The sequence below is a fragment of the Glycine max genome, chromosome 8, assembly GCF_000004515.6.
Source record: "Glycine max cultivar Williams 82 chromosome 8, Glycine_max_v4.0, whole genome shotgun sequence".
NCBI classification, from domain to species: Eukaryota; Viridiplantae; Streptophyta; class Magnoliopsida; order Fabales; family Fabaceae; genus Glycine; species Glycine max.
In genome coordinates, this window is record NC_038244.2 from 14,356,934 (window position 1) to 14,371,233 (window position 14,300).

General features: G+C 28.1%; 1 protein-coding gene across 1 annotated transcript; it reads right to left on the reverse strand.

Moving 5' to 3' along the window:
* Positions 1 to 1,895: 1,895 nt before the first annotated feature.
* On the reverse strand, positions 1,896 to 4,225 carry LOC100786063 (7-deoxyloganetin glucosyltransferase). The gene is made up of 2 exons (XM_041018242.1): positions 3,547 to 4,225; positions 1,896 to 3,012 (listed from the first exon to the last, which is right to left on the reverse strand). The coding sequence occupies exons 1-2, from the start codon at positions 4,070 to 4,072 to the stop codon at positions 2,087 to 2,089; spliced, it is 1,452 nt and encodes a 483-aa protein (XP_040874176.1). The 5' UTR covers positions 4,073 to 4,225; the 3' UTR covers positions 1,896 to 2,086.
* Positions 4,226 to 14,300: the final 10,075 nt, after the last annotated feature.

A 14,300-nucleotide genomic window follows, 5' to 3' on the forward strand; every position in this document is an offset into this window, starting at 1 on the left:
AACTCCTAGAATATCGATCGAGTGTGAGTATAGAAGAACACGTATAACTAACATACCAATTATATCTTCTCTTTTTTTTCATTCATTTTTTTCATCCTCATAATTTTAATTTTTTTTATTCAAACACAAAATTTTAAAAATAAAAGAATTTCAATTGAAACAAAATTCTTAGAATTTAAAATTTCTCATAATTTTAAATTTCTCAATCTAAACACACTCTAAGGGAGATTATAGACGCTTACTTTTTCACCCAGATTCCCAAGCTGCAATGGTTAGTGAATTTTGCGGGTTTTTTTTTTCAAATTTGTGACTTCTAAATTTAAACTTAATTGTACTTTTTGAACCCTAAGTTTCACAATATCATGAAAACCTAAGTGTTTTGAACCCTTCTTCTTATCATCTCATTTATGATATTTCTTTAGGTGTCTTCTGGCTTAACATCATGCACTAATTTTTGTGATATGACAAATAATATGGTCCAGGGTAGGTGTCTTTTGGCTTAATATCACGCAATAAATTTTGTGATATGACAAATAATATGGTCCAGGGTCGATCTACACGTTTCTGGCCAGATGCCTAATTGTTTCTTGGACATAGCAGCAACTTGTCTTAGCCTATATGGTCCAGGTTCTAAACATTTTTGTTCTTGCTTTATGCTTATTAGTATGCTTGCAGAGCATATAGCATTGTAGGCCATTGTTACGGTGGACCAAGGTGGTCCATTATGCACTATTATTTTCAGCCCTCAGATCAATCAAGGTGTAAAGTTTTATTATACACTCTCTCCCTTCTTCTCTGTAACCCCCTCCCTCTCCTGTAACTTTCATGGTCCTTACACCCCATTACGGTGCATAATATTTTTTTCTTTCCTCTTTTAATTTCTTTTCATCTCCTTCAGATTCTTCACTTCACTTCACATTTCTGGCTCAAGATCACTTTAGATTCATTTACAAAACATGCATGAAATTAGGCTCTTAGCCTTCAACCACTCGAAACTGCTCTGTTGACAATGATATTAGCGACAGCATCGACACCATCATCTTCACAGCTTGCAACGAGATCCCAATAATAGCCGCTCTTGGCCACCGGCGTTTCCGAAACGGCACCACCAGCGACAGTGGTGACGACGACAAGTGAGTTATTGGCAACAACACCGGCATGTAAAAAATCAAAACGTTTTCAACAATTTTTTTTGTGTGCTCATAAAAATAAAACCTTTTTGTTTGGGTGGAAGTTTTTTTGTGTGCTCCCACTGGAAAAAGCGCGTTGCCATGTCCGCCTGCCGCTCCTCCCCCTCCAGCCTCTCCGTCCTCGGCCTCGATAAGGATATAACGGAAAAGAAGAAAGAAAAATCAAAAACAAGAAAAAAAAATGGCAAACCAATCTCATCCATACATTTTTTAATTCATAAATCTCTCACACGGACAAAAAAAGTTTGTCTTTCGCACCATAGATTCCGTTCACCTATGAAGATAAAGGTGGTTCATCTTAGCAACAACCAACATTGTAGCATCATGGTTACTTTGTAGTGACATTTGGGCACAACTTGTGCTTGAGTTGTTCATTAATAACTATATATTGATCCCTTAGCTTTTTAAAAAAAATGTTTCTTTCATTTGAAACTTTATTATTAAGATGATTCTACTTATATTTTGAGATGGCAATTTAACTACATTAAAATAAAAGTAGAAAGTCTTAAATAATTATGCTTCTTATTCTATTAATCTTTATCTGACAAATAATTAAATATTATTAACTAAATATTAATTATTTATATTAACCTTGTACCGGTGACAAATTCATGAGCTGGGCTTTGTGTTGCTTTCCGTCTTAGTTGCTGCTGTTTCTATTGTTTCTTTCTTTTTTATAATGCGCACCGTTGCCTTCCAAGTTAATGACGGGAAATAATCAAAGTTTGAAATATCAAGACTAAGATATTACATACCACAATAAACAAAACACAAAGTGGCACTTCCAGGGCACCATTTCTACAATGCAGAAAATTCTAGAGAAGATCAATGAACTATCATGATAAATTAAAGCATTAAGAAAAAGAAAAAAAGAAAACCCTTCAATCTAACAGTGTCTAATTAAGCAACACCTCCTTAATTACTTTGTCCAAGTTCATGTATGAACAACCACCAGGCTTGGTGACCTCCTCTGCCTTCCTCTTTAACTCCATGACCTTTTCTCTCATCTTCTTTCCCTTCTCTCCCACCATCAATTCATTCACTAGCTTCTCCACCTCCTCTCTCTTCGCACTGGTATCAATTTCCATCCCAATTTCCCACTCATTGCAAATGTATCTACAGTTTGTTGGCTGTTCTGCAAAAAATGGCCAACACAACATTGGCACTCCAGCACAAACACTTTCAGTAGTTGAGTTCCATCCACAATGAGTCAAGAATACACCAATTGAAGGATGGTTTAGCACTTGTTCCTGTGGACACCAACTTGCTATTAGGCTTCTGTCTCTTGTTTCACTGACAAACTCAGACGACAAAATCACGGATCCACCAATGACAAGGTCAGGCCTAATGATCCACAAAAAGGGTTTCTTGCTATTGGCCAAACCCCAAGCAAACTCCAAGAGTTGTTCTGCAGACATAACAGTGATGCTGCCAAAATTCACATAAACAACGGATCGAGATTCCTTAGATTCTAGCCATTCAAGACACTCTAGATCTTCATTCCAAAGATTGGAACCTAAAGATGTCAAGTGGCTTTGTGGACTTTGATTTAAAAGTAAAGGGAAAGGACCAATGGGATAAAGAGAAGGGAACATAGAGGATAGAGCATTCATTACATCACTCTCAAGTCCATCAAAAGTGTTGAAAAGAATAGTAGTGTTTCTTTGAATTCTATTTGCAACTTCAATGAAAAATTGCAACATCACATCATTTAGATCCGTTGTCCTTATGAAGTCAGGTATGTCCTTCAGCCGGAAGTTCTTCATTCCAGGAATCCAGTCCACTTTGGAGTCCAAATACCCATTTGTCAGATAACTCTCATCTGCATATATATCATAAACACAAAAGCCAAATAGTTTATATTAAAGTTCCATGTATGAATTAATGTTAATACATAAATATACGCATAAATATCTAACTTCTCTAAAAGTTTAACTGTATAAGTTGATTTTATCTTATAGGAAAAACTCAGCTTGTTTGGTTCCCTTCTCAGTTTTTGATTTTAAAAACAATTCTACTTTACTTATCAATCAGTTTGTCATCCAAAGTCTATTAAATTTTAAAAACTGTTTTAAAAAACGTGTTTTAGAAAACTAAAAAAGAGAGACAGCTAGAAGATGTTTTCCTTTGACTTTTCAATGGCACCACAGTTAAAATATATACTAGATTTGAGTGAGGCTCCATTCTACAGCAGCAAGCAAGGCTCACTGATATCATATGAGAGGAACAAATATCTACGTACAAAATGAAAGTCTTAGATTCCTTTTAACTTGTTATTTTTTTTTCTCCTATAAATGTCTATGGATTATTATGGAACTTAAACTTTTACAAAGAAAGAACGTGATTAGGTTGATACCTTTGAGTGGTGTAAGACCTTTCTCAACCAGAGTGGGAAAGTTGATGATAGACAAGAAAGAACAGGCACTAGCAGGCCAAAAGATAAAGTTAGGGAGTCCAAGCTCTTGAGCAGCTTGTATAGTAAAAGGCATGCAACCGTCAGAGACCAAACAAGTAACTGGGGGTATGAGACCCTCAGTGGCAGAAGAGTGGTTAAGTCTATGAACAAGTTTGCAAAAGGGTTTGAGGAAGTTTTTTCTGATAGAGTCACAGAGAGAGGGAACGTGCTGAGTAACATTATCATCATCCAATGGCGGAAGACCATCTGGGATGCTCTCAAATCTAAAATCTGGTAGGCCATCAAGGGCATTAGGACCCCTTGACTTGAGCAAACGCTTGTAGTTGTACTCAGTGTGAACAAAGGTTATGTGAAAGCCTCTGAGATGAAGCAGCTTCGCTAGTTTAAACAAAGGGTTCACATGTCCTTGAACTGGATATGGAGTAACCACAGCGTGCGGTTTTCTCTCCTCATTCAACAAGCTCATCTTCGGTTTTTCTTTTCTACAGTTAAGAGTGAAGATGAAGAGGAGAGACACCAGATAAGCCTCTGCTTCACGTCAATAAATACTTTTTTTTTCTGACCATGGTACAAACTTGTCCGTTCAAAAACACCGAAAAATCCTCATCTCTGTAAGCGCAGTATAAAGTACATATTTCCATCCTAATATGATTAGTTAACAAACAATTATTGTGGGTGCTAATCATTGGTAAATATATTTTATGGATAATTTTTTAGTCTCGCAAATGTTATTCCTAAAAATAAATTACAAGACTGTTATTTTTGGATATTTAATAAAAAAAAATATATTTGTTTAATTATAAAATTAGTTGAGAATATTTTTTATATTCTTAGAAATAATTGAGATATATGTTTGGTTAAATTATTTTTTTCTAGGAATATATATTATAATTACTAAAATATCTTTATTATTATGTTAAAGATTTATCAAACAAACAACTTTATTATAAGAATAAGACCAACAAATTACAAGTAAATTATATTCAAAGTATTATATATCTCATGTTCTCGTGATAAAAAAAATTTCATTATTCCTCTAAAATTCATGAAATTTGTAAATAAAATTAAACAAATGAAAAAAAATTTTAAAAATGAAAAAAATTAAAGAACATAAATAAATGGATCATTAGGGAAGTGTGATAATAGATGGAAAGAAAATATATGTGTATTTTTTCTCACAAATTTTTTTATCACATGAAAATAAATATTAATTAGAAATGAGATTATCACTTATCAAATAAAAAATATATCTAAAATTAATTAATTTATTATTTCATAATAAATACATAATTAATATTTTTTTCTCCTATATTTTCTGAACTGAAAAAGTTCTCATAAAACAAAGGCATCCATCCATAGAGAATGAAAAATTTATTCTCAAAAGTAATTTTCTCACATCACAGTCACTCAGTCTAACACGGACCCGGATATAAGAGAGGACAAGAATTGACCCGTCTGGAGATCTTAAATTCTTCTCAAAAGTGACGATTGAGAAAAAATAATTACTATTCATTTTGTTTCCTGTTTAGTCCTCCTCTTCATCATGAGTGTTTTTCATTTGCAAGGGTAGAATGTTATTTTTATAAAAAAAAATTACTTTTATTTTTTTCTTACAAACTTATTTTAATTTAAATAATTTTCTTTTTTCTATTTTATTTCATCTTAATTAAATAATGTTAACTTTCATTCTATTTTTACTCATTTGTTCTCACCTATTATCTTTTATTTTTTTTTTCATTTTTTCTCTTTACAACCAAACACAACTAAATGCTTGGTGTACTGAGAAAAAAAAAAGGTGAAAGAAGTGAGATCACAAACTATTCCATTATTTGGAATTATGTTTATGGAGTATGGTTCCATCAATCTCTACGTATATAAAGAATCTCTATTTTTTAAAAATTAAAAAAATTATTTACATATTTTATATAAGGATAGATCAAAATCATATATATATATATATATATATATATATATATATATATATATATATATATATATATATATATATATTACAAAATAAATATAAAGAAATAATATTAATATATAATGATTACATTGTGTGGGTGTAAAAAAAAGGATTTAAAATATTTTTAAGAAAAAATATTAATAGTTAGATGTCAAAAAGTATAAAGATGTCATTATTTATTTCTTTTGGAACTTTATTATTATGATACTTCTACTTAAATTTTAAAATGGTACTTAAGTACATTAAAATAAAAAGTAAATGATTTATGTGTTTAACAAAATAAAATTTTGGATTAGTATAACGCACTCTCTTTAAAATAAGGTCAGTTTCTTAATTTCTGTAGAGTAAAACTAATGTTAAAATATAAAGTGTGTTTGGTTGGGTGAAAAGAAAATGAAGAGATAAAAAAACATAGATAACAATATTGTTTTCTTATATTTTGTTGAAGATAAAAAAATAAAAAAATAAAAAATTTGACTTTTGAAAACAAAAAAAAAATTGTTTGTTTTTGTTTTTACTTTTTCTTCAATTTTTTCTCTCTCGTTTTCTTTCCACCCATTATAAATTTATGATGCACAATGCAATTGATGTGAGGTAAATATTTAGAAAAACTAAATAAATAGTTTAATATTTTTTTTAAAAATACATAACAGTATGAATAATATAAACTTAATTATTGTCATAATTAAAATCATTAAATAAATAAAAAGGCAATTCTTTTAATAATATTAACTTAAATAATGTGTAATAATTGATATAATTAAAATAATCAATATTAAATAAATAAAAAATCATAATGCTACATTGCACGTATCCATTTTCTCGTGTACTAAAGGTTTACTTAAAAAATGATAGGTTTTAAGTGATTTAAAAAAGTAAGTTTAATAGATCGATCAACCTATATATTTAATTAAATATAATAGCAATAATAATACCAATATATATATTTATAATTATATTATTATTATTATTATTATTATTATTATTATTTTATACAGTAATATTTAAAATTATATGAATTTTCTATCTAAATACTTAAACTCATTCACCCCATATATGTTTAAAGTCACATATATAAATTACAAAGACTTTTTGAACCTGTTTATATAATATTATAAACTTTTAAGTCAAGCCAGTGTTTTTGAAAAGTTCGAGTTAAGTGTTGTAAAATGACATATATCAAGGATCTTAAAATTTAGGAGCTGTGTCAAAATAAAACTTTGCCATGCTTATCCAATTCAAACTATTTTCACCCACATTTAAATGATTGAATTTAACGTACCTTGAACTTGTTTAATTATATAATATTATAAAATTTTAAGACAAGTCATTACTTTTAAAAAGTTCGAGTTAAGCGTTGTAAAATGACCTATATTAAAGATCTTAAAATCCAGGAATCTGTCAAAATGAAGATTTATCATTCTTATCTAACTCAATCTATTTTCACCCATAGTTAAATGATTAAATTTAACCTTTTACTATCTTGTAAACTTATATACAACTAGAACACAAATTTAACAAAAAAAATGTTAAAAAATACACCGACAAGCACAACTGTTAATTATTTTAAATTATTTTTTAATTAACATAAATTAGTTATTTAAAAATATTTATACTTGATTAATAAAATAAATTACGAAAATTATTTTAATTATAATAATACTTATCCAAATTATAAAATTGTGATGAGTTTTTAAATAAACAATACACAATGGATAATTAAGTATTCACTTTTAACCCTTAATTCATGTTATATATACGATCTTTACAAACAAATTAATATGTATTTTGTGTGGAGTGTGGTATAGCGCAATTAGGTTATTCTCTTGCAAAAGTTCCAATAAAAAATTGTAATTAAACCTAATTCAATTGATGCTTCCTTTGAATATACGAAAAGAAAATTGGAGAAAAATATGAAAAAATATATAAATAGAGATATATCGTCTTTTTTTCTTGTATAGGAAGAAAAAAAAAAGAAAATATAATTATATAAAATAACATATAGAAGGCTGGGAGAGAGACGAAGAATGAAGTAACTCTGAGTTTTTTTTAGTAAAGTTTTTCTTAAGAGAATTTTTTTAGTAAAGTTACTCTCCTTGATGACTTTTATATATATATATATATATATATATATATATATATATATATATATATATATATATATATATATATATATATATATATATATAACACTAAAACTAATTATGAACTTGGTTTGTAAGAAAAAAACTATTTATAATCTTAATTGTTACTGATATTTTAATCAATGATTGTAAGTGTATTACATTTAATCTAAAGTATATTTTTATTTTATTTTAAAGGAGCCAAATTATTTTAAAGGTGTCTATATTTAATACTAACTGAATTTTTTTTAAATAGGATTGTATTCAGAAAAGGATATTAAATATATAATAATAGATTATGGAAAAAAGTACTCTATTAATTGTTTTTAGGGATTATTAGTTGCATTGAATAATAACGCTACAATCAATTAGTATTCAATATGAACATTCACTAAAAACATGCAGAGTGTTTTTAAAATTTTGATAAAATTAATTTTAAACAATCAAGTATATATGATTAAAATGAATGTTTAAATTAATTTTAATGTAAAATATATGCCACAATATAAACAAAATATATAATTTTAATAAATCAACAGTCGATCTCTAATTGTTTAACTTACATAATCGGTTGTCATATTTGTAGTACAATTTGAAGTGATTGATTATTGTCATATTTTCCTATGGGTGTAAATGTTGAGCGTTACGTGTTTCTTTGTTATTTGACTTGGATTTATGCTAAAAAATCAACAAATTCTTGAGGCGAAGTTATGAACAGCGCATCACTCGAAAATGCTGAGTAAACGTAACTCATAATCACTTTATATTGTTTCCACAGATTGACACTGACTAATTTGAATATTGGGAGAGATATGCATGATGTAAACTTTCAATTAAGTTTCAAGCTACCGAACTTTGCTGGAAAAAAATAAAGGTTCAAGCTTGCTACCTAGCTTCCTGACCTCAGTAAAGTATATTATATGTGCATATGTGATATAGGTAAACTGAATTGACCTTGTAATAATTTGTAACAGTATGGTAGTTGTTCGGATCTGAAGAATAATGAATGGGTGTGTCAGTGAAGTGAAGTGATGTGATAATGGGCCTTGCAGTCTTGCCTGTCATTAATTTTGGTTGTTGCTGCTTTTATTGTTTCTTTAACTATCACAACTGCACTCATGGATCAGTTCCAGTAGCAACTGGCAACATTGACAACACCTTACCAGCGTAGCTATATGAATTAGAAAGTAAAAACATTTTATGCATGTTGGAGCTACACTCCCACGTACCCTTGCCATTAAAAGTTTTATATATTGACAAACTTTCTCACATTCACATAAAGCTCAACCTCTTCTTACACCATAGAAGAAGGTATTACCATATATGTCAAAACTAACTGATTAAAACAATATTGATACATATATGTAATAGAGGAGACTAAAAATTTTATAATTAATTAAAATTAAATTTAATGCTAGCAAAACTAAGTGTGTTCTTACCCACATTAATCTTTTTTATGAGATTTCTAATTATAAAGATTAAATTACCATCACTTGTTTATTTTTTGGTGGCTTAATAAAATCTCACATCTCTCGATGTTTTAAATAATAATTTTTACTGTAGGGGTTCTAGTCATTGGATCAGTTGAATTTATTATTGATCCCACGTAATAAATATCTATCTTTTAATCTATTGTTTTATTATATTATTTTTTGATTTATATTCCAAAGAAATATTTACTTAAAGTGATATTTCAACGGATAAGCATCATAACCAACCATCTCGTGAGTAATAAATTTTAACTTAATACTTATTTGGTTGATCTCTAAGTAACACATCACAACTAAATGTAATAACATAACTTATAGTAAATTTTATCTCATAAGAATAAGAGATTCATTTAACATACACCATGTAAATACCATGATCTATGGTATTTTTTTCTTAAGGAAATCAACTGTGCCTCTTAAGTATCTCATTATGCAAATTTTGTAATAAAAAAGACCAACACTTGTCACTACAACCAAGTAAAATTAATTACTCGATTGCTTACTGTTCACAAAGTCTCCCATGTCTAATTATGTCACAAAAGATAGTTAATTTCAAGAGAAGAAAATAGATAATTCACATATCAAATATAAAATCACTATTTAATTTTATTTATTAATATTTAAATTTATTATTAATTAAAAACTAAAATATGTTTTTTCCTATAAATATGTCAAAGTCAATTTTTTTTGTAAACTTTTCATCCCAATAAAATTAGAATATACTATTTTTTTTTTGGACGAGTCTAAATCGTCTAATGACCCAGCATACAAAAACTTTAGTATATTCATAACAACTGAAACCATATTTTTAGCTTCTATTTAAATTACGAGTTGAGTATTGTGCTGCATGCGTTTTTCTACTACTCGAGAAACAAAATTGACTACGCTGCCTGTGTTAGATGTAGCACTATTAAGTGGAGGGTGCTACTTTTATAGCAGTTGTAAAAAAAAATCCAGGCAATAGAGGAACCAGCACAATGTCACGTGTGAGCATGTTGTTCGCTGATTGGCATTTGTTTCGGCTGTATTACCATATTCTTTTCGGGGGCGTTACAACGTTCAATTACCCGGAATGCTATGCCTAAGAATATTATTCTAGGATAGATAATTATTTTTATTGTTAAACGTAGAGTCCTCATAAATTTTAAAACATGAAAATTTAAATTTAAAATTTTAAAAGTAAAAAGAATATGATAAATTTATTCCTCCTTAACTTTCTCTTGTTAATAAAAGGACTTATGTGACACATCTAAAAATGAATTTATTAGTATTTTATATGTTCAGAAAATAATTATTTATCTAAAATATATTTTAATATTTATTTTTTCTTATTTTTAGTTGTTTCAAGCATAACATTACAATAAACACTCTAAAAAAATAAAAAAATAAACATAAGTTAAAACAAATATAATAATAAGTATAAGCATAATATTAATTAATAAGTATTGCTATAAAATTTTTAATGTGATAGTACTTTATCCAAAATATAAGACTCAAATAAAAATGCATAATTATTAAGTGTGTAAAGAACTGACGAATTCATCCATAAATATGTCATGTAAATTTTCATTAACTGTAATAGATGAAAGTTAACGAATAAATAAATTTGTCAAATTTAAAAACTAAAATTTGAATTTTCATCTTATGAAAAAGAATTTATCAGCAGTTTACTACTTACCCTATTATTCTATGGACACATTAAATTTTAATTAGATAATTTCAGAATAAAATAAAATTTATTTAATTAAAAACAATAAAAAATAAAAAGAATTAAATAAGAAATGTGGAAGAACTAAGAAGAGTGTGAATACCTTCCCATAAAAAATGACTGTGACTAAATAATTATTTTAGAGAGTAACTTTTATTTTTACGAGGATATAAACAATTAACTAGTTATTATTTTCCCCCCTTCTTTTATTATAACTAGGAGAAGACAGACCTTCCGTTTTTCTCTAAAATTTTAAAATAATAATAAAAGAAAAAAAGAAGATAGTCAGAAGTTAAATATAATTAATAAAAAAAGTGATAGAATACAAAAATTAATAATATAAAATTAGTGAAAATTAAGTTACTATAAGTTAAAAGAAAAATTTTAAAAATTTAAAAATAAAATTGTCTAATAAAATATCAATACCAAATAAAAATATTTTCTTTATTATTAATACATATATAACATGTAGTCACAGGAAATTAATGTATATTTTAAATTATTACATATTTATGATCATAATTAATTTCTACGTATTACATGATTAAATATTTTAATTTTTTTGGTGGGAGAATATTTTAATTTATAAAAGAAAAATATAAAATTTGATTATGTCTTTTATAAAAATTAATCAAAACCATAAACAAACTATAATTTTACACCATAGAATAATCACTTGTAAGATTTGACTCTTCTAAAGTGAGAATTATATACTATAAAAAGTAAAATATAATAATAATAATAATAATTAAAAATTAAATATTGCAATAATAATTAATTTTAGGTTTTACTAAATATGTATTTAATTTTATCACAATTTTAACGATTAATTCTTTGATAAAAAAAATTATATGTGCATTTTATCTTCTAAAAAAGGAGCTATATAAATCCATTTCTAGTCACATGTTTCTGTTTCTCTCAGTACTCTCGGGATGGTTTCCACCAAACATTTTAGGGTGTTGCTTTGGACACCCAATAGTTTTGTTGGGCACCCAGCAACGTGGGTGAAAGGACTAAAATGTCCTTCACCTCTTTCTTATAAAAGACAATAGTGACTCATCCGTACAAATTACTATTCATTCTCCTCTCCTGTGCCCTTTCTTCTTCTTAGGAACTACTTCTTCTTCCTTTTTTCTTTGGTGCTTCTTCTTCCTTTGTTCTCCAGCATTAGTGGCTGTTGTTCCTCTTTTCTTCGGCAGTGCTTCTTGTTCCTGTTTTCGTGGTGGTCCGTGGTTGCTGTTGTGGTGCTTTTGTCTTATTTGGCCGTTGTTCCTTTGGTCTTCTTGATCACCTTCGAGGTTACTGAATCCTTCTCCACATGTTTTTGTATTGTATTGTTGTATTTTGGTTTGCATTGGTTGTGCGCCTCTGTGGTTGTTGATTCTCCTATGCCCCTACTTCTTTGTTTTTGTTCTCCGTTGTCCATGGTTTTTTTTAAAAACCTATACGGATTGGCAATTCATATGGTGCATACGGATTTGCAATCATGAGTTGTTACATTTAGGTGTTACTTTTTCTTATGGAAGAACAGTAAACATGTCTGATATTGTAAATTTGTTTGATTGTTGTATAACTATTGTCATTGTGCTCCTTCAACGTCAACAAAATTTTTCTTGGCTTCACCATGGACTTCGTCATATCAGTAACAACAATCTTCTCATCCTTTGTAAGTCGACTCGCATATGGATGCCCAACTAATGACTTTACCATTTTTGTGATTATGAACCCCACAAATTAACTTCATCATCCATCTTTCTCCTTCCAAAACTGGTTTCGCACGCAACTTAAACGGACATCCACATTTTCTATTGCCAGTGCATGTTCGTACCAAATTATGTTTCTTAGGCCTATACTCACCACTCATTTCACAAGCTATCAACAAAAATGAGGCTCTTCCTCGAATACTAGTATTGGTGTTTGACCTCATTATAACGACAACAAATCCAATGTCATGAGCCAACAATCGAACCCATTGTAAAACTTTATCACGACTAGCAAACAACTATGTCATATAATTATTGTACTAACAACAACAATAAACATCAATAAACATCTATGTCATATAATTATTGTACTAACAACAACAAATTACACAAATACCCGAGAAGTATTAAAGGCATCGGAGCAATCAACGTGTTTTACTTTAACGCCAACATCTTTCTCATTTTCAACATTTATATCAACTTCTCCAGACATCATACTATCATACATCCACTGTTCTTCGTCCATCTTAATAAAACATTTAACAAATTCAATTCAATAACAAAAAATTATACAATCACCTCATTTGTTATCGACACAAATATAGTTGTTTACAAAAAAAATTTGTAAACATTTTCATTAAAATGCCATATAAATCTAATAAATATATCATTCAATAAAATACATAATTCAGTTAAACATGTAAATACACAATCATTGTCATATAGAATTGTTTAATTATTAATCATTGGTATATTAATTTTTAAGCAATCTAATGTTAGTTAATTATTAATCATTAACATTTTTTTTACCATTCTAATTACTGAGTACATTTTTTTGTATCACTATAAAATAATATCACGAAATCAAATTTTCTAAAATTACTAATAATATTTAAATTAACAATATTTAAATTGCAATTTAATAAATAAATAAAAAACAAAGCAATCCGTATGAACCATACGGATTGATAATCCGTAGGTTCGTAAAAAAATTTTCGCTTACCTCTTCTTCTCCGACGATGAAAACCGACCAAACTTCACCGTATACTCCTGAACAACGCTCGTACACCACCAAAGATCAAATACGCTTCGAAACCGACCTTAAAGAAAACAACTTACACTAAGTGACCGAGATTTTGCGAAAAAGTTGGCAATGCAAAAATGAAAAATTGTTCCTGCTATTTATAAACGAAAATACACATAAGGATATTTTTGACATTTATGAAAATTGTTCTAGAAAAAATGATGAGTGCCCCAAATAAGTCCCAACATTTTAAGATAGACTGGTCACAATTTCTAGTACTCTAAGTACTAAGTACTAGTCGTCACCCTCCATTTAATTTCTTGTAAATTTAGTTTTTTTATTTATTTTAGATTTTGAATTTAGTTTTTTTTATAATTTAATTTATGAATGAGTTTCCAATTTTTTTTACAATTTGTTAATTTTAATCCTTAATCTTAAATTTAAACGTTGACTGTTAATTATATTTATGTTGATTATTACGTGTCGTGAATTAATTTTGTGTACTTAGATGTCAACATTAGGAAACAACCATAAATTAAACTATGGAGAAACCAAATTCAAAATCTGAAATAAATAGGAATAATAAATTTACAATTAAGCCTAATTTTAACAAAATATGTCTTGGCGTGAGACAGAGGCTTATTACTGTCTCTTCACAGAAAAGAAGAAGAAAATCGAAG

Excerpts from the sequence above, each read along its gene's own strand:
- LOC100786063 (XM_041018242.1), bottom strand. The coding sequence starts at position 4,072 with ATGAGCTTGTTGAATGAGGAGAGAAAACCGCACGCTGTGGTTACTCCA. Across the intron at positions 3,013-3,546 it reads AGGTCTTACACCACTCAAAG|ATGAGAGTTATCTGACAAAT; the intron begins GTATCAACCTAA and ends ATATATATGCAG.